Source organism: Schistocerca gregaria, chromosome 1 (assembly GCF_023897955.1).
Source record: "Schistocerca gregaria isolate iqSchGreg1 chromosome 1, iqSchGreg1.2, whole genome shotgun sequence".
Taxonomy (NCBI): domain Eukaryota; kingdom Metazoa; phylum Arthropoda; class Insecta; order Orthoptera; family Acrididae; genus Schistocerca; species Schistocerca gregaria.
Genome location: NC_064920.1, coordinates 225,243,908 through 225,270,628, shown reverse-complemented (window position 1 = coordinate 225,270,628; position 26,721 = coordinate 225,243,908). Strand labels below are relative to the sequence as shown.

Sequence of the window (26,721 nt, the reverse complement as noted above, 5' to 3'; positions counted from 1 at the left end):
TGTATTAATGTGTATTCACTTGGTGGAATGCACTTCTTGAAGTAATTATTCTAGCCTGATTTCGTGTAACAGTGAATAGCAAAAATGTGCTGTTCAGATCCTATTTTATTGAGATAGTGTCACAAATTTGTATATTATACTTTTGTCATACTCATTGATGTCCATTTTCCTGCTGTCGTGATCAGAAACATCGGGATATTTTTTTTTTTTTTTTTGCTCTCCCCCCCCCCCCCCCCCCCCTCTCAAGTGAACCCTGGGCGTTATGAATACCGCTGGTTACATAAGATGAATTGAAGAATTGCTGACTGGGATACTCTTAAGGGAATGTGTTACTGCACGTAAATTAATTTTGAGCAATAGAGTGCAGAAAGGAATATCTATAGTAGTAATGTCACCTGGAACTAAAATGGTCTTTTGCCGCAAAGAATTTTCTGAACACCAAAAAGAATGAAATAACTGTACATAAAATATCAACACAGGGTATTGTAATAAGCACTACAACTGGTAATTTGGGACTGTACAACTTTTTCCATGTCAGCCATCTTTTATAATAAAGTCTTGCAAAACTTTTGGAAAGACTCAACCAGATCATGATACATAAATGAAAAATGCTCTCACTTTTGTTAAAAATAAATGACATGTTTAATATGATTTTATTTAAAGCTGTTAAGTTTCTCAGAAACTGTTGAATATATTTCAGAAATAACTGAATTGTCAGTTGATGGCTGAATTCCATTCTGAAACATATTTAATAATTGCTCACATTAATAAATGCCAGCTTTTATTTGAAGTGACCTTTTATTTTAAAGGAGGGGACAGAAAGGGCAGCTGCATCTTTTTTTATGGACAGGCAAAATTCGAGTACTTCATCAACTTTATTAAATGTGTTGATATTTTTTGTAATTATTAATGATATCATCTGTAGGGAAAGACAGTTTTTATGTAAATTGGTTATGAAAGTCCTAATTGTGAACTTAAGTCTTAAGAACAATTGCGAAAAGTATCTTTTCATGCTGAAGGGAAAATAAAACTGGTCCCTCCCTCATCAGAAGTTATACATTATTTTTGCTTAAATAAAATTTTACATTATTACTTAATAGATAAAACTGTAGGAACCTAATGAATTGGCGCAGAGAAGAGTGAAGTCTTGTGGAGAAAAAGTATATAAAGAACTTTTTTTAAAAAGTGCAGAACCGGCGCCCCCCCCCCTCCCCCCCACCCTCCCCCTCCCCCACACACACAGCTGAGATCTTTTAGTGGTTTTCAGATACAGCAGCACATCGTCATGATCCATGCCCTTGAAATTATAACATTATTTTAATTCAAAACATTCTTCTAAATCAGAATAATATTGTTGATAACTTTAGCATCCCCTCATTTCTACAACCACAAAGTGACATGATGTACTTCTTTATTTACTATTGTCTTGACTGAGATTACAAAAATTAAACCTATCTTTGCTTTTAGTGTCTATGTTGTTACAAAGTACGTGAGAAAATCAATTATGGTAATTTCTGGTCACATTGTGAATAACAAAAAGAATCATTCTGTCTATAGAAAATGTGGGTATAAACCTGCATGTTTCCTTTTTATTTTACCTATTTCAGTAATAGTCTTGTTATTGACTGAACACAGTATCAGACTATAAAGGTAGCCTACTAACTTAGTGTTTATGTCAAAGATCATGGCTGTGTTGTACAGTGAAAGAGACATGACTGAGTATAAAACTGCAGATAATTAGCACAACAGCTTTATGTCATCACTCTGTTTTTGGCTTTAAATCACTTTTCAGTTTCAGTTGCTGCATTATCTAGTACAGGGCATAGGGCGAGGGCAAGAAAGAGAGAGAGAGAGAGAGAGAGAGAGAGAGAGAGAGAGAGAGAGAGAGAGAGACTGTTGTAGCAGCGTACTTCCGCTTCAGTATCAACTGCAAAATTCCCATTAAAATTTGTGAGCTTCTGAGAAGGCCACTTTAGTATTAACTTTAAAAAAAAGTGTCTGACTGGTAGTTCTGTATTATTAATGTACCAGATGGTTTCTTTTGATGTAACTATTATTATGGTCTAGCTTATAGTATTTTTAATATGATAATATTTTAGTACAGATAACAATTATGGTAAAAAAAGTATCTGTAAATGGTTAACGTGAACCTTAAACTGAAATTTATAATATTATCTAAAATCAAAAGATACTATCAAAAAATATTATGCCAAATCAAACCAATAGAGGCACTGAAAAACAGTGTAAGAAACTACAAATCAGAAATGTATTAAATACTTTATGTAATATGCATCTAATTTTCCTTTACAGTTCACAAGACACCCTGCTTGTCGAAGAAAATGATGCTAACATTGACTGAAAACTATGTTTGAAAGAGATTTCTTTTTTAAGACACAGCATCTAATAAACTCTATGTTGTGACTGATATATTTTTTTATTTACAGAACAAGTAGTTTATTATGGTTGACACATTACATAAAAATCTGAGGTATAAAGAACCACTTTCTGCAGAATATTTGCTGGATACATACATCTAGTTCTCTAATATACCCAGAAGAAAAATCATCATGAAGACTGGTCAGACATATTAATCAACAGAAATATGTTAATTTTAAATTGCTATTTCACTCATCATAGACACAGGTAGTTTCTTTAAATCCAACACAAGCAATTTCTCTGCCTACAAAGAGAATAAAAGTTCTGTCAGATGGTACAAAAGATAACATTTCTATGGCTATCTTTCCCCTTACATGATTCATTTTTTATTTAGTTTTGAGGCAGTCTTTATCAAACTGCATTCCTGATTCACACTTTCTTCTGATGTATTGTACAATCTCTAAGGAAATTCTTATATTTTTAAATACCATAAATGTCATTGCATATCATAGCAGCTTCAATAAAAATATGAAGTGATACTCTCAGATATATGCACTTTGTGCTTGTTACATAAAACAGATTAATAATATGGCAAGGGGATTACCAATGAACTGCAGCATGTCTTCAACAATCAGCCAAATTTAATGTGTAATGTTCTGGCTAAGGCTACTAAGTATCTTTTCACGCTAAAGGGAAAATCAAACTATCCCATCTCTCCATCAAAAGATATGCAGTAATACATTTTCAATTTGCTTAAATAAAATATTGCAATATTATTTCACACACACAACCACACATGGATACACCCACCCACACATACATACACTGTTGAACAGTGATATGCCAAACCTTCAATAACAACTTAAAAACCCATAAATATAATATATAAGTAGTAATACATAGTAATAATTACATTTATCGCATAGGAAATTCTTCAAAAATCCTCACTTTCACAAAAGGATTTGTTTTTCATTGTAAATTCTTGTTTTTTAATATATATCAAACTTTGCTTTATTAACAATTACTTGTTAAAATTTAAGAATGTCACTTTGTAAAGGGGCACAGATCATGATATGTTTAGAAAGTGGTGTTTTTTTTTTTTAACCTATGTTCTAAAGCAGGTTAATTAAAGAAGGCGAGAATGGCTAGTTTCCCATTTACAATATATATTTTATCACATGTTTCCTGCTGTATCTAATTCTTGACATATCTTTTGGAAACACTCAACATTCTACAGCTTGGGGCTCAAAGTGTTTTCATCAGCACAGGCACTCTTGTAAAGTCAACAAAGGGATTTCTCAAAAATTCAGCTTACTGAATCATCACTCTATCATAACTCATCATACGAACTGAACACTATATTCTCTTTACAGAACAGATTCAGAGAAAAACTTTTGCAAATGTGGCTAACAAAACATCTGATCTCTGTAGGTTGGGGTCTTTCAAACTCAACAAAAGTACAGCAGTAGGACAGCATGTAGAACATCAGCATATGGGAAATATTAAACATAAAGTCGAAGTTATTTGAAAGCTTATGAGAACACATGAAAAACTAACAACAGATATAAAGCAAAATACTTTTAAAGAGAATTTGGAATGTTCAGTTCAACAAGTTCTTTGTACAGAAGTTTATGTACATTAAAAAGTACTGTGTACATAAAACAATGTGCAAAGCTGTGAGAAAGTTTGGAGACAACTAAAACGAACAGCTGAATGTGTTTAAGATGAAGAAGAGCTTAAAAAGTTATAAGAATTACAGTTATATTAACACATCATAAGAAACAAAAATCTTTATTAAAGGCACAAATGGAAAGGAAATGCAGACAGTATCACAGTTTATATAGGAGACATTAAGAAAAGCAATGTAGCTGGACATACAAATCATGTCTTGCAGAAATGCAGAACCTTATCCAGCAGCATTATGCTACAGTCACTGACAGCTCAGATATTCATAGATTACTTGCAATCACACAAATGCTGATGATTTTTCCTCTATGGATATGTATAACGAGTCACATATATGTCTCTAAGTGAGTGCTGAATGCTATGGTTCACTCTATAACATGTAAATATCTGCATGCAGAGGGACTTACTTTTTGAAATAAGCCACTTTAACTCTTATGTAGTCTGTGACTGACAATAATGTTAGTGGTAATCGTTGAGATGTTACTTGCAGTATATGCTAGAATGAAGGTTCTTACAACATTGAATCAATGTTTCATAATGCTGTAAATTATAACACGGAGTTATGTGATCGAAGGTGGCAGAGCAATGCCCTCAGTCTCTACACATAAACAACACAGCTGATACTACAGAAAGTTACAGTTATCTATATGTGTGATCTATGTGATATTTAATTATGTGGATGCATAAAAGAAAAGAAATTTGTTCTGATTGTATTATAGAGGAGGATGTTACCTCCAATTCATTGTCTTTTCTGCAACAAAATGAAAACAGTATAATACAGCAGGTGCTCTGTCACATAGCTTATTCATGTCTCAATATGAGAGATGTCTGTCTGCAGTCACCTTCTCTATACTGGTACAAATAATCAGTATGTGTGATACAGAATGTGATAGGATATGTAGAAGACATACAAGACATTTGTGCTGTAAGTCATATAACACATAATAAATGATACGAGGGAGGTTATTATTTTCATGGTCAATAAAGAAAGCATAAATTTGAAACTCGTGATGAGTTAAGATAAATGGTCTTAGTGTCAATCACATTGTGTTCATTTGAAGATGAACTTTTCACTCATTACTGAGTGGTAGGTTACATATTAATTGTACCATAAATGTACATAATTTATTTTTGCATTTTACACTTGTCTAACAATGAACACCAAAGCTTCAACATCTGTAAAGACAATGGAATGTAATAAATAATTTATACTTAGAGATTTAAAAAATTCTATTTAAATTATTTCAGTATGAAAAATCTATTCATGATATAAATGATTGGTCAGCCTTTGAGAAAGCATTTTCACAGCACAATAAGGAATGAAGTAGCTTTAAGCAAGCTAGAAGTATCATTGCAATATCTATATCATATGAAGGACATACATACGTACATACATTTATATAATGCTGCTTACAAATATCTTGTTGCCTCGCAAAGCTCGAGCAGAATAAGGCAATATTCATGAGAGGCTCCTGACCTGACGGTACAGGCAGCTTTGTAGTATTTTTTTTTTTTTTTTACATATAGCCCTGATTATTTAAAGTTACACTCTCAACATTCATGCACTTACATTCATCTAACACAACAGAAAGAGGTTGACAGAATATAATGTGTACAATAAGTCATGCAGCAGTGATATGCAAATGTTTGAGTGCTATAGAGACTATGTTATTACAAATTTTCTATTCTACTAAGTGAAGTTAGCACAAAAAACATATTTTTGTAATCAGTTTGCTCTTTCTTTATCATTTCAAAGGAAGTTTATCCCCATTGACATCTCTAAAGAAGTTAAAAAAAGTAACATGCTTTAGTAAAGCAATTTATGTTTCATTTACAGGCAAACAGAAGAGTCTTCATGGACAATGTCAAACAGAAGGGAATTTGTGACATCAGAAACATGACACACATGTGACCAGATAAACTGAGTAGACAAAATTCCATTGAATGATAACTGTTTACCAATTACCTATCATTTCAAAAAGAAGCATTAGGCAGTGATTGTGCATGCACAAACGCAAATGTATGTGGGTTAATAAACTGGGTGAAAGCTCTATAAAATATGTATCCTGTGCAGTACAAGCACACATATATCCGATTTTGCATCTGTTGCGTAAATGATATGCTATTTGTAGTCTCTTTGTTTTCATTTTCCTTATACACTAAACACTTGATTTCATTTTTAAAATATTTTCTTAGTTTTCTAAATTTCACTGATTGTTAAGAAATGTTTTTTGGGAATTTCCATGAATTTAGGTTGAATTTTAATAGATTTCAATTATTCTATGAAATGATAAAACTACCATGAGCATCTATTTAAGATGATAATATTGACCTATGCCAAATTATGACATCTATGCCTTATTTGCTTTCTTCAATATTTAAAAAAATACACTATAGATGACAGTATAAAAACTGGTCTGCACTGAATTTATTGCAGACTTTAATAAATTATTCCAAAAGATATACATCACAGCGCTTGACTTACTGTACTTCCTTTAGTACATGCAAAAATATTCCATAAAAATGATAATGTCAACTCCTACAGATTCACTGATTATGTCAGTATCACTAAGATCATAACGGATAATGGAGTAGTGAACAAGAAACAAACTTTTTTTTTTGTTTTACATCCTTTGAGCCCCATTATAATAGCTGTTCTTTTTTTTATTTCTATATTTTCTTTCACATTTAATTATTACGAGCACTTACTCACATTAAAACACTACTGCAGTATTAAAACAAACAGATGTACAAGAAATATGACAGTCAAAAGGTTCGGATTGCATAACAGGTATTTTAAGCTGATATGTTTATTCCGCACTCCGCAGGGTGCCACCGTCTCCTCAGACCCTCCCTCCTAGCATCCCCTTGTAGCATTGAGCTGCGTTTTGTCTCTCTAAAGACGTATAATGGACGGAAAAGTTTTCAGAGTGGATCTGCCACACTGTGTAGACAGCTCATAGCACACACATGCAGATCAACAACAAGTATCTTACTCTACTGATAAAATTAAAAATCTGTTACATCATACTCTAAGCAATTTCCACATCATGATACATTTGTACAAAGAAACTTTAATTGTTTCATCTTTTAATGAGAGCAAAAATTGAAAGCTAGCAGCACTGAGGATTTACATATTTATTTTCAAATATCAAGCATTACTGAATTCACATCAAATTATTCTTCTTCTTCTTTAAGATAGTGTCACTACATTTATCTGAAGAAAAGTGTACCAAACAAACTCTGAATCTAGTACACATAATATAAATCCTCAGATAGCTACTTTAATTAATTTTATAAATTAAAAGTTACTTAATCTACATTGTACACAGATATACACAAGAACACTTATTTCTGTGTCTACACAATGCAGACAGATCTAATAAATCTGCTTACAAAATTAGCTAGTTTCTGGAGGAATCATTTGGTTGTCAGCATTTAGCATCTCATACATATTGTAGTTGTGTATTCATACTAAGGTACTGAATAGGTGTTACATAAGTATGGATATTTTTTCCAATTTCCAATTGCTCGAAAAATACATTCGAAGCATTAATAAACTCACATTGTGTAAGGCGGAGTGTTGTTATTAAACTCTGAGATGTTAGTAGCAATGTTACTCCTCCAGTCACTAGCTGTACCAAAATGTTAGTTTCTTTTCATATCACATCAATCCTTACACATAAAGCAACTACATTTAAGATTCTATAAATCTGTCATTTCTTTCAAAGAGATATTTAACAAACGGAAATTATATTCCCAGCTGCAACATAACACCAGGCTAGTTATGTGGCATTGTAATGCTGCCTCTTTGGATTGTCCTGGCTACTAAAGCAGTCAGTCTCTACTTTGGTTCATACACATTAGCTATATACACTTGTATACAGTCAAAAAATCCCAGACTTGCTCAATCCTCAGCAGTTTTACCTTAAAAACTTGACCACTTATTAATAAATAACTGTTCCATTACTAACTAAAAACATTATTGATAAAATGCGCAGCATTTCTCTCTTTACTGATTTGTTAGATTCAACACTTCTAAATTGCTTACATAAACTAACTAGAAACTACAGACAGGTGGTCATGTAGTCACTGGAATATTATATGATTACACTCATTAAAAGTAACTAGATGAGATGATATATGCATATTTGTATATACAAATAATTAAACTACCATATGTTTATATAAAGTACATTTCGTACAGTTTACCCATCAGACCAGGTAAATCAGCTAATGCTCAAAGGATATGAAGTTCAAACTACAATCTTTTGAAATTTAACTCTATGAGTAATTGTGCTGATAGGAGGAGAAGAGAAAAGATTCTTATTATTTGATATGAATGCATGATATTCTTTTGCTTCACTCGCAGACTGAGTTTACTTGTATTCTCTCTCTCTTTTCCTTCTATCAAAGGAAATAGAGTATAGCATACAGATTTTTGGTTTATTGCTATGAATAAGAAATACATTAAATGTCTGATCCAATTCTCTTTTCCTCTAGAAAAACAAATATAGCTTTTCTAACACTGAGTTTCTTTTCAACCAGACTAATTTTATTAATCCTATGTATAGTGATAGTAGCCTACAGCATGTAAACTCTATCTGCACATAAACAGCCAGACACATGGCATGCTACTGCACAATATGTTATGTTCAAGATTTAGTATTTTCTAAAAGAGGTATTTACACCATCCATAAGAAAAATTAAATGGATACATTTAATTTACCTACATTTTTTTTCAAATAAGTTATCTAAAACATAACTTTCAGGGCACCTTTGGTATCAAGCATTGTCTGCTATTCATCAAGGTCTCTTGAAATATGCCATATACAAGTAAATTATAATCCTTCATAATTCTCTAATTCCCTGATAAGTAAATAGCAATTTTCTCTGTATTTCCTACACTGCCTTTCAAGCTCTAATCTCAGTTTTTAACGTTAGTGATTCATTAATCAACAGCACAGCATACCTATTGCTGAAAAACATCAATGAATTCTCATATCTCATGCTCATAAAGAACTACATGATATACTGTGCTATCTGAATGACAAAGCAGAAGTGCAACAAACTGCTATATTTATAATTTTTTTGGTTTACAATTTCCTAAAGATGTCAAATTACTGACATTCATTTTTTTTTCAAGCTAGTTGACAGGAAGAGTAATATAGTTCTGTCAACTATGAAATTTATCAAAAAAGCACTCTGGTATACTTAAAAATGTTAATTGTTTCAAAATTATTTTCTTCTTTTTCTTTAAAAATAAATGTGTTACTCTGAAAGGAAATGTATATGAACTAAGTCTGAAGCTTACTGAATGAACTATATAATGAATTTCATAAATAAAATAGCTGCAAGCACCAGATGTATGTATCATATAAATCAAGATTTTTCTGAAAAATTTAATTTGAACAAATAATAACAATAGTAATGATAATAAGACACTTTAGTTTTCAAGTGTAAGATTGGAGGTATACAGGCATTTATTAAGAGGCCTTGATTTTATCATACTACCATTCTCGTTGATAATATTTTTTCATTTATTAACATTATTTATTATTAATTTATCATTACTGTGGTTAATATTCTTATTGATGAATCAAAAGAAGAATAAAGTAACAAAATTTTAAGATTTTAACAGATTGACCTATGGCAATGGCACAGTGTGGGCCATTTTATGTATTCATATTTAATCAAGATGCCTTGCTGTCTTCAAGAATTCAGGCCTATGAGGGCATAGCAACACCAGAGCCAGGTTGCTGATGCTCATGTCAGGTGCTTAGCTGGAGGTAAGGATAATTAAGATTGTCCATTTTCTTCTCCCTTGGGTCCCTAGAAAGAAAAAGCAATCAAGATTGGAAACTTAAAATGATAACAAATTAGAACTATCATATCACACAAATGGAATGCCATTTTGAAATGATTCTGATAGTGAGTGTGCACTTAACAATTTTCAAGTAATACATGTAGCAACTTGCAGAACAATGTTTTGTGGTGTATTACCATAGTACAATGAGGAAAACAGCAATACTGTGAAGATGCATTTAATTTATATTCTTTTAGAAACATTGGGAAAATGTCAATGAAATAGTAGTAAAATTATTTACAATTTGATATAAATACAAAGTTGTACAGTGGATAATGTGACCATAAATCCATAGTAACTTATTGCTCTCTCTGAATAACAGAGGTAAGAATTACTTCTGAGAAACAAAGTAGGCACTGAATTAATGTAACACATTAATACAATAATGAAAATGATCACTATCTAAATAATTTGAATTTATTTTGCAACAGAGATAGATAATTGTTTGCTAATCTATTTCAGTCACATTTGTCTCAGCTCATTTCTTGATAAGTAGTAGCAGGCAGCATCAATTATTTCTAAACTTTATTTCCTTTCCTGATTTAAATGCAATTCTATGTCACTGAGGCATATTTCATGTATAATTTATTTTTATGGTAACATATTCAGAGTACTTTTGAACATGTCTTCATTTCAGCCTCAATAGTGGAAAGCCATAATCTGTTTCCTCCAATATGAATGTCAGTGCAACAGAAAACACCCAGTTTTGCTGAAATTTGAGTTGGAATAATAACATATAGTGGAAACAGAACATTATGTGCATTTTACCCCTGATGAGCAACTTGTTAATTGATGTCTAAAGCTGACCAAATAAACACAAGATGCAAACAACTAAATGTTGTGCTGCTAGATGAGACAATGAAATATTTGGCAGTATTTTATGTTCTCATGAAACACTTTGATAAGGCACAATGCAATGTTCAAAATAAGTAAATCAACAACTGAAAACTAATTCTGTCTGCAGAATGCTGACGCTAATTTGTGCATATAAACTAACTTTTCTGCTCCTTAATTTATCTCCCTTTCATCTACTCATCTACTATTGTATACCTTGGCAGTGTCACTCATCTCCCAAATCATTTTCTCCTTTACTGTTTCTTGAGTTTCGTCAATATCCCACAAATATGACTTTTATCTTTTATGTATGTCTAATTCAACATGCTCTTGGTGCAGGGATATTTCTACCTATATTGCTTGGAAAATGTTAAATGGGTGTTCACTTGCAAGAAAAAAATAGCATAGAACAATTCAGTTGAAGAAATGATGGCAGCAATTAGCATTTGCAGAGTATGTAAAGACATCCATTCATTAAGGTGTAAGTAACTGCAGTGCACATAGGAAGAATTGGAAGATTACATTACTACTTAGATATAACGTTAGAGAAGGTAACAACTTGAAAAGGTTCCAAATTACCTAAAAACTGGATGTGACAGATAGTTGTAGTCACAACTCATGGGAAGAAAGAAAGAACTTCTTTACTGCACAATGGCCCCTTTCCAAATGGTGTATAAAAGTGGTGTGTTAAATTCATCTATTGAATGTAAGTAACTGTAAATTATGTGTGTATAGTGCAGTGTGATATTTGTGCCGTATGATGGTGATGGTGATGATGATGATGATGATGATGATGATGATGAGACAAGGGGAGGATGAACACATTGCCAGCACTTATCCAACTTATCTTGAATACACCAAGACTAATAAGTTTAACATCCCAATGTAGTGGATGGATCACCAATGTGGTATCAGCCACTATCTGGTCAGCTGTACTTTCAAATACGCACACCGCCAGTTATGCTTCTGTGTTTCCTTCAGCTTTCACCACGGTATGAGTGCACTGCCATGAATGATTACCCCACTGCCAATGAGAAGCAAGCATCCCCTCTCTGGAGCTACAGCAGAGGGTGTACTTATGTTTGAACATTCATGCACTGAGCCCATTTTGTGTGTTTGCCAGTTGAATAACATTTACAGACTTTCATAGTGGCCAGGTCTCATGATCTACTGACTATTTATTGTATTGAAGACTGACTGATTAGCAAATCTGTGGTATCTGTATATGTTTCAACTTTCAAAGCTACTGTTAGCAACTGATGCTACAATTACAGAACAAAGTTATGTATTATTTTTACTACTTGATATTAGATGTAGAATAAATAAACATCTGAATTCACAGTTCATGAACAGCATCTGTTTCTCGCTCCTGTATTCATTAAAGAATCACACAGCATGCAAGGAAGTTATAAAAACCATCAACAATGCCAAATGTCCACACTTCAGGTGATGCTACAGAGTGTAATCCAGGACAAGTATGGTGATAAGGAACATTATGCCAATTCCCCTTCTCCCCTTGCCAGCTGAAAATTGATGATGAAAATTTCTTTCATATTTCTATACAATTCTGAAAATCAGCTAAGACAGTGACATGGTAAGAGCTGATGCCCTATCTGTCACTAGTGTCACTACCCTGTTTACCAATTTCATTTTTCTCTTTCCTCATTTACTTGGTCCTCTCATCGCAAGAAGGCCAGTTTTTCATAAGATTCATTAATGCATGTGGTCTCTTTCATTCACAGCTCTTGCATGTATGATAGGCAAGTGCCTCATCCCTTACACTTGCCTTCTTTTATCTACTCTGACAGTCTCCTGTCACAGGCTGATGCTCCTAAAATATTTCATTGAAAGCAAGTCCACAAAATTATTCTTTGGCAGATTCTGGGGTATATATCATACCATAACTGATAAGCTTCAGTCATGTCAATGGTTACCATGGTACAGTTTATGATAATCACTTTGCTGAAACATGATGAAACCAGTAGTACTGTTAAAGTACACGTCCACAGTTGTCTCTGGGAACTGGGTTGCCTAGTGTAATTGCAACACAGAAGAGGTGTGAGGTGGGGGGAGGAAGGAAGGTAAGGATGGTGGAAAATGTTGAGTGCTGCCTCTGTGCAACGAAGTGACGGGGACAAAATGGAAGGCTGTTAGGTGCAGCATCTGGATGCAAGTGCACAGGATAAGTCATAGAGACAGATGAGGAATAGGGATTGCCAAAGGTTGAGGCAAGGACTGTTACACAGACAGAGCATGTGTTGCAGGGGGAAACCCTATCTGAAATTCAGAAAAGGTACAGGTGATGAGAAGAATCCAGATAGAATGGGCAGTGAAAAAAATCATGGAAGTCAAGTATAAAATGTTGCTTGGCACCTGGGTTGTCTGTTCTCTCTTGGTTACAATTTGGCAGTGGCCAAGGACAGCTGGGCCATCCACTTGCTTGACTCCAGTGATTGCTTCACAGCTGCTGCCCTCTGGGTTCTTCCCATGACAACTGGATTTTCTCAACTTTGCCAGTGGAAACTCTTTTTTCTTCCTGTGACTCTCTCCCATGTGCCTTTATCTCCTTATCTGTTTCCCTTCCAGCCTCAATAGCACATTTGGCCCAGCCCCCAGCTCACCTTCCCAGAACAGATTCCAGATACTGCACCTGGGAGCCCACCATCCATTTCCTGCCATGCCCCTGCACAATCACACAGGCAGCACTACACAGCATTTCCCTTCACCACTACCCTGCTATCACATCCCATCCCCACACCATGCCTTCTCTTTACCCCTTCAACCCCAGTACCCACCACAGCTGACTTTGCTGCTCACCCTGGAAATAACAGTAGCTCTCTCTCTCTCTCTCTCTCTCTCTCTCTCTCTCTCTCTCTCTCTCTCTGTGTGTGTGTGTGTGTGTGTGTGTGTGTGTGTGTGTGTGTGTGTGTGTGTGTGTGTTAGAATTTTGTTTAACAGCTAACAATATCTGCCAGTCTTCATCTAAGGGTGCCTAGCTGCTGCTCAGAGCTTCCTGTATGTAGTGATTAGCAATCTGTCCAATTCATACTGAATTTTTCACTCTCTAGCAGAGTGTGCATCAATATGAAACTTCCTGGTGGATTAAAATTGTGTGTCAGACCATGTCATGAACCTGGAATGCTGAGGTTTGAATCTTGGTCCAGCATACAGTTTCAATCTGCCAGAAAGATTCTTGTTGTTACTGTTATATTTGTTTGATTTTTCATGTAGGCAAGACAATCTTTCTTCTCTCTGTGGATAATACTGACCATTCCAGTACTTATTCATCTTTGTGGATTTGAATGGCCCCAAAGCTAATATGATCAGGAATCAGAGTAAATCTTCCAAAAGCTCCTATCAGTGATGTTTTCACAGTAACACATAGGTAAATTTGAAATGTTATATTCCATTTTAAAATGGACGTAAATAGGGCTGTTGCTTCTATCATAAAATATGGGTCAGTATCATGGATTCATAGCTAAAATAAATTGTACGTCTGATCCTGGAGTTTTCTGCCAACTGTCACTGTAATGTAGGTACTGTTATATACTCCCAATTCCATGATTTCATGCTTACTTCCCTTTTCATCTTTGGTAATGTAGTTACTATAACAAATCAGAATTACTGCTAATTGATAAGTACAAATAAATATTGTGTGGCTTCTTTAAAACATTCCACAGACATGAAAACACACAAAAAATAAGAAAACAATGTTTCATAAATATATGCAGTAACTAAAATGTGTGTAGACAAAATATGAGATATAGTATAATATAACATATAATTAAAATAGAAAGAAACTTTCACATGGGAAAAAATATATTAAAAACAAAGAATCCAAGACTTACCAAGCGGGAAAGCGCCGGTAGACAGGCACAATAAAATAACACAAAATTATGAGCTTTCCAACCGGTGGTTGCTTCGTCAGGAAAGAGGGAAGGAAAAGAAAAGATGAAAGGATGTGGGTTTTTAAGGGAGAGGGTAAGGAGTCATTCCAATCCCGGGAGCGGAAAGACTTACCTTAGAGTATATACCTATCCTTTTTTCCCCCTAAGGTAAGTCTTTCCGCTCCCGGGATTGGAATGACTCCTTACCCTCTCCCTTAAAACCCATATCCTTTCATCTTTCCTTTTCCTTCCCTCTTTCCTGATGAAGCAACCACCGGTTGCGAAAGCTTGTAATTTTGTGTATGTGTTTGTGTGTTATTTAATTGTGCCTGTCTACCGGCGCTTTCCCGCTTGGTAAGTCTCGGATTCTTTGTTTTTAACAACATATAATTACATATACTTAGAAATATGGTATACTTATGGTTAATTAATTACCCAACATGACACAAACATCCCAAATACTACTGCAAAGATAGGAGGCAATGCCAGGGAAATATGCTAAAAGAATCATGTACGTACTGTTAGGAATGGGAGTGTAGTTGTTAATGATATTAGTGAGCAAGCAGTTTTACGGACTTTTCAGAAACACATACAGCAACTGTTTTATTACTGATCACATCTGGTTTACTGCATCCAATACAAGGAAGAAAATCAAATTCTGCAGAAAAAGTGTTATACAAGCAGCATGTCGCCATACATGCCAGTGAAGGGTCTAAGAGTAAATGTAGCTGCAATGGAATTCAAAACATGTTTCAAGAAATGTTGCATATATATGATTTGAAATCCAGTTATGGGAACTACATTAAATGCAAAAGTGGGTATTTATTTGGTGCTCTAATTATAAATGCGATGTGCAGAGCATCACTCTCTACAGTAATTAATTTACTAGAAGGCAACATATCTGTATATTAAAAAAAAGGGTAATGGTCAGGGTTTTTTCCAACAACTATAAATGTAAGTCATCCAAAAATTCACTTGCTTCTCCATCATGCTTGCAGAGTGTGATAGGAACCTGTGTGAAATAAGTAGCATCCATAATATAAGTAATACATAAATAAAAAATCATTTTTCCTCACATGGCAGAATGAAAGATATACAGAAAATGTGTACCATCAAAGATGAAAATCATAATAACTGTCACAAACACAGTCAGATTCTTGAACTTTTAAAGCTAAACAGAGTTGGAGAAAAACAGTAGAATCCAAAGGGTAATGAGTGCAGACGATTCAGAACTGGATGGCAACAGATGTACTGAATAGAGGAGAGAAATCAAATAGTAAATACATAGGACATTTGTCTTTCCTTCTGTTTGGACTGCAACTGCTTCTGGTGCAGCTAGCTGACTGCTGCTGAATCACAGCGACCTACCCATTCATCACCCTGACACTTTACTTTCTTTCCTTTATTTCCTCTTCAGCCCAAAAATATGCATTTTTTGGTTTGTAAATGATTGTTTGTGTATCTATCAAGATGTCACACTCTTTGGTTTCTGTGACTCCTTTTGTGTTGGAATGTTTCAGTTGTAATTTCCCTCTTTATGTTTCAGCATCAGTGTTAAGTGTTTCAAAAAAATATCTTTAGAACTAGTTTATATCTCATTTCTCTTCAGCTCTTCCTGTTCTGATCTAAGTTTGTGAGCACCCAGCCTACCAACCTCTGCCATTTTGCTTTTGGCGTACTCGATACGAATGGCTCCCCGGTCAGAGGAGAGCAAGAAGGAGCCCTGCAGGTTGGCCATGGCTTGGGCAGCGCAGCGCACATCTTGAAACTCGACGAAAGCGACGGGGGACCCTCCCTTGGTGTGCATGCGGAGGCGACAGAAGCCGGGGAAGCTGTGCACACAGATAAGAATGTGCCATGTTAGGAAGAGGATGGGGACACATGCCCAAACATCTGAAAGTTCCCAATTGAACGTTATCCACAGGAATAATGTTAGGACACCCTTAGAGGTATTGATTTTTAGTTTTGCGTTGCAGTTTGTAAATCATTTAATTTATGTTGTTGTTACACAAAACAGTGCTAAGCCACCACACCAAACCCAAAAGTGCATGCAGAGGTAGCTTACAAGGAGTAATTAAAGATTAAATAAGTTAATAATTTACACTAACAGGGAAACTATGCGACAGATTTATTTCACACGATGCCATGAAGTGAGGCATGAGTTTCCAATTTTGTATTTCATGAATCAGGAGTATGTTAAGAAAGATTTGGGGTGTTCCAGCATCTTAAATCAAAATTTAAAGTGTAATACTCTGTTTTAATGTTTTTTTTTCTTTTTTTTTCCAGAGTGGAAACGGAACAGGACAAAGAACAAAAAATTGTCCTCTTAATTTTTAAATTTCTGTTTTTGTATTTTTAAGCAGGTGTGAAATGTTAGTCCATCTATATGAACAAATAATTTTGATATAATTGCATTTGTTGCAACAGAAATATGATAGGCCCCAGCAAATTTGTAGTGAAACATACATTAATTTCCTGCATTTGATGAGGACTAAGGTGTGCTTTCAGATGTTTAGGTCGAACTAGTACAACAACAGTGACCAACACACATGCCCAACGATACTACTCTACAGGACGCAGCTGTACAGTATAGTGTGGAACAAAGTTGCCAACCACATGCAAGTGCATCTCCTCTTGTTGTAACTATTCTATTTAGTACTAAAACTGTCATTTTGTGAATAAGAGATGCAATAAAATACACTAGTTCATTCAATCTGCAAAGTGAATACACAGGTACAACTCACAATATGTATGCAAGCGCGAGCACACATGGGTGTTCAGACACACACACACACACACACACACACACACAACGTAATGTGGCATTTATGGATATTTACATATGTTGTAAGGTTACTACTAAATAGTTTTAACATTATTTTTAAATGCACTGAAAATATTTTCTATCCACTTAAAAATACATTCTATGCTTGGTGTGTTTTCTCCTCTAATATATATATATTTTCATTTTACAAGTGCCCTTTATTTATGATTTAAACAGGCAACATTCCTTAATGACAGAAGTTAAACAAAACTGAATGGGAAAATTAAGTAAATATGTGGACTATGATAGTTACAGAATCATGAATTATTTAGTGTTGTATAGCCATCAATTAGTTGCATCATATATTCTAGATAAAAACCATAATAGTAATTTTGCCTCCCATAAGAACTTCATGTCATATTGCTATACAATTAAAATGCACACTTAAAACTTGATTAGGTAGCTTCACAACAGGAATATTTTGCAAGTACTCATAATACCAACACATTTAGCACATGTATAATGTTTTTGCAGGTATGATGCCAGATTGTTGTGTCTTCTTGGCCCAATATTTTGATGTCAACAATGCAGCTTGTTGTGTTCTAGGTGTTCTTTGACATACTGAAGTATCAGGGGTACATTATACATAATCAATGCTGTCAAAGCATGAGATCTTACACATTTGGAACACACTGAGTGTTGCTTTTTCTCATCTCATGTTTGCCCCTCTTCATGATGTACATCATGTAATTACTGTTCATTGCACTTCTTTGCTTTTCAGTATTTGTCAGATAACCCTTTTGTACAAGCAAATTATAATTAAATACACTTTTAATATGCATCAGAAGAGTTCACTATTCACCTAATAAAAACTAGTGAACACTGAGCAGTCAATATTGTTTTCCAGTGCTACAGTCCAGTCAAGCTGCAACGCTGGTAGACAATAGATTGTGCTAGACTTTGGAAGTTTTAAACATTTCCACGTGCCAGTCTCTTGCTCAGGACCTCTACTATTTGGTGAGAAATGGTTTATCCTCATAGGTAATAGTTATAATTACATTTCATTCTGGATTTTACTTTGTTTGTACTGTGCTGTCATGGCAGTTTACTTTGCCTTTACAAATACAAATATAGACAATATTCCATTAGAACTACTGATGGCCTTGGGAGAGCCAGTCCTGACAAAACTCTACCATCTGGTGAGCAACATGTATGAGACAGGTGAAATACCCTCAGACTTCAAGAAGAATATAATAATTCCAATCCCAAAGAAAGCAGGTGTTGACAGATGTGAAAATTACCAAACTATCAGTTTAATAAGTCATGGCTGCAAAATAGTAACTCGAATTATTTACAGACAAATGGAAAAACTAGTAGAAGCTGACCTAGGGGAAGATCAAATTGGATTCCCTAGAAATATTGAAACACGTGAGGCAATACTGACCCTACGACTTATCTTAGAAGCTAGATTAAGAAAAGGCAAACCTACGCTTATAGCATTTGTAGACTTAGAGAAAGCTCTTGACAATGTTGACTGGAATACTCTCTTTCAAATTCTGAAGGTGGCAGGGGTAAAATACAGGAAGCGAAAGGCTATTTACAATTTGTATACAAACCAAACGGCAGTTATAAGAGTTGAGGGGCATGAAAGGGAAGCAGTGGTTGGGAAGGGAGTGAGACAGGGTTGTAGCCTCTCCCCAATGTTATTCATTCTGTATATTGAGCAAGCAATAAAGGAAACAAAAGAAATATTTGGAGTAGGTATTAAAATCCAAGGAGAAAAAATAAAAACTTTGAGGTTCGCCGATGACATTGTAATTCTGTCAGAGACAGCAAAGGACTTGGAAGAGCAGTTGAATGGAATGGATATTGTCTTTAAAGGAGGATATAAGATGAACATCAACAAAAGCAAAACGAGGACAATGGAATGTAGTCTAATTTAGTCGGGTGATGCTGAGGGAATTAGATTAGGAAATGAGACACTTAAAGTAGTAAAGGAGTTTTTCTATTTGAGGAGCAAAATAACTGGTTTCTGAAGAAGAGAAATTTGTTAACATCGAGTATAGATTTAAGTGTCAGGAAGTTGTTTCTGAAAGTATTTGTATGGAGTGTAGCCATGTATGGAAGTGAAACATGGATGATAAATAGTTTAGACAAGAAGAGAATAGAAGCTTTAGAAATGTGGTGCTACAGAAAAATGCTGAAGATTAGATGGGTAGATCACATAACTAATGAGGAGGTGTTTAATAGGATTGGGGAGAAGAGAAGTTTGTGGCACAACTTGACTAGAAGAAGGGATCGGTTGGTAGAACATGTTCTGAGGCATCAAGGGATCACCAATTTAGTATTGGAGGGTAGCGTGGAGGGTAAAAATCGTAGAGGGAAACCAAGAGATGAATACACCAAGCAGATTCAGAAGGATGTAGGTTGCAGTAGGTACTGGGAGATGAAGAAGCTTGCACAGGATAGAGTAGCATGGAGAGCTGCATCAAACCAGTCTCAGGATTGAAGACCACAACAACAACAACTTTATTATTCATGTCACCTTAATATCTCATCAGACTTTGTCCTCATTTTGTGAACAAGTTGCCGGTCAAAAAGTGAAGGATTTTAGAGGATACATGACCTTCAAGTGCAGTATGAGGTTTGTTGGGTATGGGAAACAATTTTATGGGCTTGACTTTGATGGTAGTCTCAGAAGTCTTACTTTTGGAAACCCTGAAATACCGGAATGAGTAAAATAAACTGCTTTGGAATAATGGGTCATATACTATAGTTCTTACAACTTCGTGCAAATAATGAGAAAATAAATTTCTTCTGAAAGTTTCCAGTATGCATGGTGTCTGAAATAAAGGACTTTTACATTATACTATCATTTCTTTAGTCCAGTTTATATGTCACTAGCTATTACTTCTCTCACATTCAGAGGATAAAGTGTAGTAAATGAAGAAAACATCTTCTTAAAAAAATTTTGCTGTGGGAATATGGATACCAAGAGGATATCAGAAACTTTTCATTTCCAAATCCTGAAATGCTTCAAAATGTTACCAGTTAGACAAGATGAATGAAACTATGGGCTTAAGTTTTTATGATTCAGTGCCCTTAGTGCTTTCGTAGAAAAGGAGGTTCTGGTACTGTGACCTCCTGGGAGTAGTTTTCATTTTTTGTAAATTTTCATGTCTTAAAATTTTATTTAAGTGCTTTTTTTATCGGAGATGCTGGTATGGCATACCAGCAGGAACTCTCACATATCAGGCACTGACTGTGATCATGGCAGAAAGTGAAGATAGTAGGGCAACCTATCTCATGTAATAATGTTCCAGGTAGATGGCATTATTTGGCAAAAACAGTAATTCTTACTGAATAATGTACGGAAATAAGAAGATTGTGGAACTGAAGAAAACAAACAAAGTGACTATATTTCTTATTAAACCAAAGAGAATTATGGAGAAACAACACATTAATGAGTACAGTGTAACTGGAAGTGGTTTAGTGCATCCATCAACTGTCAACAGTGTGGTTGATGGGAAAATCGGTATAAAGAAAAGCAAACAAGCAGATTACACAGAATATTAGATGTTTACCTGGATAATTTTATAACAATAAGCATCATCTAATCAAAAGTGTATGGACACCCCTGTGTAATGTGGTACTGACCACTAGATGTGATGAGAGGCAGGCCAACCAATATGAAAGGAGGCAGGAAGTATTGTGCTGTCAGTACAAAAGCAGCAGCAGAAGAACGGGTCAGCCAGGAGAGCTCAGTGAATTCAAATGTGGACTAGTCACTGGATGTCACCTCAACAACAAATACGCGAGGAACATTTCAATCCTTATAAAGCTGCCCAAGTCAACTATTGGTGATGTGACTGTGCAGTAGAAATACAAAGAAAGAAACACAGCTAAACTAGGTCCAGGCAGATCTCACATACTGATGGAAAGGAACTGTCAAGCATTGGCAAGGGTGGATGTAAAATACTGCAGGAAATCAGTGAAAGGAATCTCTCATGAGCTCCAAAGTGCTACCAGCTGAGTTCCAAAGTGCTATCAACTGTCCAGCTAGCACAGTGACTGTGTGCAGAGAGTGAAAAAGAATGAGGTACTATGGTTAAGCACCTCCTCATAAGCCAAGCATTTCTGCAGCCAGTGCTAAGTGACACTTGAGTTGATGTCAAAAACGTGGACAGCAGAAATCTCTAAACAAATGATTTGGAGTAAAAAGTGCTATCAACTGTCCAGCTAGCACAGTGACTGTGTGCAGAGAGTGAAAAAGAATGAGGTACTATGGTTAAGCACCTCCTCATAAGCCAAGCATTTCTGCAGCCAGTGCTAAGTGACGCTTGAGTTGATGTCAAAAACGTGGACAGCAGAAATCTCTAAACAAATGATTTGGAGTAAAAAGTCATTCTGTTCCTCTGCCACAATGTGATGGAAGGGTCTGTGTTTGGCAAATTCCTAGAGTTTCTTACCTGCCATCATGTGTAGTACCAACAGCGAAGTGTGGAGAAGTTGGTGTCACACTATGGGGGCATTTTTGTGATTAGTGTGTGGTTTGGTTATTATGCTTACATAAATGCAGGAGGATGTAAGTACATTTTACAGCAATATGTACTGCACACAGTGAGGAACAGTTCAGAGACTATGATTTTATTAACATGAGAATGCACCGTTTATGTAGCAGCATCTGGGAGTAGAACGAAATGATGGAACTGGAAATCAGTTTGAAGTCAGATCTTGTTACTCTTGGATTCACAAACTAAAAAGGAAAAAAAAAACGCTTGTGATATTACCATGTGTGGTACATTTAAAGAACATAATTGATGTATCACACACCGAGGTTCACATTCGTGTGATGGTAATTTATATTTATTACTTTCTATCTCTCACTGAAATTAGACTTTAGTGTATCCTTTAGTAATAATAGTTGAGGTCCAATTTACATACTCAAGAGATTATATGAGAGCAATTTGGAAAGTAGTGTCCATTTGGCTGTAAATAATAAACTTGCATGGAAAAAAATAATTTTGTATACCTCGAAATTACAGCTTTTTGCTACTTTTCAACACAGTCACCATTTAAATTTAAGTGTTTGTTCAGAGTGTTTAACTAATTTACTCCTCCTAAATAAAACTGGGCCACATGGATGCCAACCTTTCAAGACATTTTGAAGTTTGACATCATGATTTAAGTGCTGCAATGAGAGCCACTGCCTTATGTGAGTGAAAAGATGGAAAATCAGTGGTGCCAAGACTTGGTTGTATGTCAGCTTTCTTAACGAAATCAGTAGTCACAACAGAAGCCCTACTACTCCTCTCTTCATCATGAAAGTTTGTTCTGCACTTTAAAAAAATCAGACAAATTGCCACACAGCACCTTCACTATTAACATTTGGACCATATACAGTACACAACTGATGCTGAATGTCTGCTGCTGAAATGCTTTCATATTTTATGGGATTTTTTATTACAGCATACACGTTTTGATGTTATAAGAAGAACAAGTTTACGCTTTCAGAGCTGGAAACTTACTGAATCAGAGTACATGCATATATGACAGAGCCAGTACTGTGCACATGAACACTAGTGCCATGCTAGAACAGCTGTTACTTTCTGAACCCTCCTCATATACCATCAACATCTATTTTGTAGTACACATTACATTACACCAGTTTAGGTCAACAGCATATATTTCCACTTTTACTTGGCCAATTTTACTCTAATGATACTGATATTTTGTAAATGGATGGATAAAAAATTTACTCACAAAGTAGCAACAGGAGAAAAACACACACACACACACACACACACACACACACACACACACAAATGTTTAACTTTTACAAGCTTTTGGAGCCAGTGGCCGCTCCTTCTGACAGAAGAGTTGAAGCAGAAGGAGGAGGGGTGAAGGAAAAGGGATGCTTTTCAGAAGAGTCACCCAGAACCCCAGATCATGGGACTTTTCTGAAATGTAGCACTTTTCCTAAACCTCTCCAGTTCTTTTCCTTCACAACCTCTCCCTTCCCCTTCAACTCTGCTGCCAGAAGAAGGAGCTGCTGGCTCCAAATGCTTGTAAAAGTTAAACATTTTGTGTGTGTGTGTGTGTGTGTGTGTGTGTGTGTGTGTGTGTGTGTGTGTGTGTGTTCTTCTGCCACCACTTGGCGAGTAGGTTTTTTATCTTTCCCTTTACATGATATTTTCTAAGGACTAAGAAAGTTTTGAGAAAGCCAAAGATCAAATGGATCAAAAAGTGTGTCATTAATATGGAAAATGAAAATTTTCCAGACAAAAGGAGTCTGTGTCACTCATTTCAATATGGAAATCATTAGAATTGGAGAAAATAATGTTTGCAGCATTAATATTTCTAATACAGATGAACACTGTTCATTCTGTGAACCCTCAGTGGTAACATAAGCAAAATAAAACTATCTTAACATAATCTGGTTGTCTCAACAATGATGAGCATGCTTTACTTTATTTTGTACAAAACCATGTACTAATTGAAGTAATAACCACAGAGATAAGGCATAAAGTCCAGGTGAATTACATGTGGAAATGTAGTTGGTCCAGACAAAAAGAGGCACTTGAGTTAACCATCTGTTGTGTTCAACCAACCTGACTGGCATGGCTGACATAGCACAGCCTCCAAAAGAAATAGTAGTATAAATAGGTTATCAATACACAACAATAAAGAAGCATGATCTGAGCTCAATTGAAATAATTTTGATCTTTCTGCATTTGTATAAAAAGAATGAGTGTTTCTTGTTTCATTGCCCTCTCAATTCTGAATGTTCTAGCTGACAGATCCTTATTGTTCACAGCCTGTAATTCATACAATTATCTATAGCAATATTAGAATTTGTTTGAATGTATACGAAACTACTGGTTATAAAATGCTTTTTTGTCAGTAGCGAGTATCTTTCCTGAATGTGATTTAGTTACATAATAATTAAATGTTTGCCTGGCCATTTTTGTGTAGGCTCATTGTTGTAGCAATGCCATTAATGATAAAAATTATATGAGCTCTTTTAATACTTATTTCATGCTAAAAGTATTAAAAAGAATAATCTCCATAAATGGAAAATGGCATATTGTAATATTTTTCATATTAGGACGCATGTGATATTTCTGGCGATAGCACCCTGAGAAAATTTAGCCATGGCTTTTAACAAACATACAAGAGTATTTTCAAAACCATTTCATACAATAGGAATAACAGCACAGTTATCATTGTGTGAATTAACAGCATTTTCAAAAAGTTGCTCAACCAACCTTACTGGCACGGCTGACATGCCTTTCTTCTTCTCTCAAGAATTTCTGTGGTTTGCCTAACCCATGCCATTTCAAAAGTAAATGAAATTTAGTTATGTGTAAAAGCAAAGAAGACCCATTGAAGACTGGGTTTGGGAAAAAAGTGTGACATTGATTCTCAAGATGAGGCAGAAGAATGTGAAGGGGTTTCTGCAACAGAGTAACCTGATGAGTAGGCTCATGAAGATGAAGAAGAAAAGAACAACAAAACAAGAAACTTTTATGTGGGAAAAGATGCTCAGACCAGTGATCTCACATCATCACTAATGTCCCTGATTAAGTGTGGTCAAATCCAATCTTTGACATTCATGGAAAATTCTCAGAAAAATTACTGGATGGTGATAATGTCACTATAGATAAAATGCTTTTGGATTTTTGGAGTAGATTTGTGTTTTCTCAAAACCAACCAAATTTTACTCTCACTGATGCATGATAGCTGATACAGCTAACTTGGAGTTTTATATTCGATGGTAACCAACATGTTCTTTCTGTGCCAGCAGCAAGCTAAGAGGAGTAATAAAGTTAATGGCTAAGCCTTTGTCTGGATCTGGTCACAATATTGCTACTGATAAGTGACTTTCTGATGTTGGTTCTGAAGATAATTTGAAGACAAAGAAAGTGTTGTATGTTTAAATGTTAGAAAAAATAAAAAGCAATTGCTGTTCAGATTTTGTTGATGTAAATGGGAAGAAACGATCTGGCAGTATGTTTGGGTGTAATGATGAGAAGGTTTTGGTTTCCAACATGCTGTGTGTGAGAAAAAAAAAATGTGGTTGTCGTATCTTCAGTTCACGATGATGATGATGATGATGATGATGATGATGATGATGATGATGACATTGATCCAAAATTTGGAAGGAAAAAGAAATTATGTATAGTTACTTTATATAACTCAACAAAAGATGGTGTTGAAACTACAGATCAACTGTGTGGTACTTACGATATGAGCCAAAACACAAAGTGCTGGCCAATGTTGATTGTGGGTGGTACAGGTTCCCAGGGTGGCAATCAACTGGGAAACTGATTAGAGCAGAGTATCAAAAATGTCAGATCATCAACTTATTCTCAGACTGCTATACTGAAGAAATATGAAAACTACTACTATTTTTTACAGGCTGCCGGCCAGCCCATAAAATATTTCTGTAAATTGTAGATCAAGATAAAGCACCACTTATCCCTTGTATCAAAAGTGGATCACAGAAGGATGTCAGAATGTGATTTGCGTGTCACATGCAAATACAGTTTTCCAACAATACATCTCTTTATGTCAATGCATTCATTCCACTGATTCTGCATGAATGAGAGTGATCTCAGTTGGTATATAAGTAACTTAAAATTGAAGTTTTTTATTTAATTTTACTGTTTAATAAAAGTTGTGTCCTGAAAATGGATTTTTAGTGCATCTCCTTTCATATGTCCTCTTTCTATAGATCTCTATCAAACTCAATAATTATGATTGTGACAGTAAAATTGAGAAACTATGATAAATTATGATTGTCTTATCTGTGCCCATCAGGTACATAGTATGCAAAATCAGGATGTGTTGTGCCCAACAAAAAATTAAAAAAAATGGACACACATGAAATTATGATGTAGAAATATGAAGTTACAACACTAATCTCCCAGCTGCACAATTTTCTGTAGAGCTAACAATGCAGAAAAATGTTGTCTTCATAATTTATTGAATGGTAAAATACATAGTTACTGATTATTATTGTCTCAGTTGAGTCAAGTTCATTACTGAACGCTTTCTGTTTTACAAGTGGTTAGCCTATCATACAGGTAAGAGTACTTTATGGAGAAAAACATGAAATAAATATTTGGCTAATTATGAACCATATCACACTTGGCAATTAGCATCATTAATCTGGTTTTGTGATCTTTCCCATTATTTTATAAGGAAAATTTTATGTGGTTTTCAGCAGCTGGAAGTATTATTCCGAGAGTTCCACAGTTACACTTTATTTTCTTATTTGTTTGTTCCTCCACTACTTGTTTTGG

General features: G+C 35.0%; 1 protein-coding gene across 8 annotated transcripts in view; it reads right to left on the bottom strand.

Annotated features, from left to right (window-relative positions):
- Window positions 1-7,746: 7,746 nt before the first annotated feature.
- Window positions 7,747-26,721, bottom strand: part of LOC126337896 (protein couch potato-like) — a 163,917-nt gene continuing 144,942 nt past the window's right edge. For 3 of the 8 annotated variants that reach the window (XM_050001507.1, XM_050001509.1, XM_050001508.1), the window contains exons 7-8: window positions 16,304-16,481; window positions 7,747-9,894 (exon numbers count right to left, since the gene is read on the bottom strand). In XM_050001507.1, coding sequence (XP_049857464.1) covers window positions 9,862-9,894; window positions 16,304-16,481 — 211 coding nt within the window. In that variant the 3' untranslated portion in view covers window positions 7,747-9,861. Of the gene's footprint in view, window positions 9,895-16,303; window positions 16,482-26,721 lie in introns of those variants that run through there. The other 5 variants (XM_050001510.1, XM_050001512.1, XM_050001511.1 and 2 more) reach the window with 3 other exon arrangements.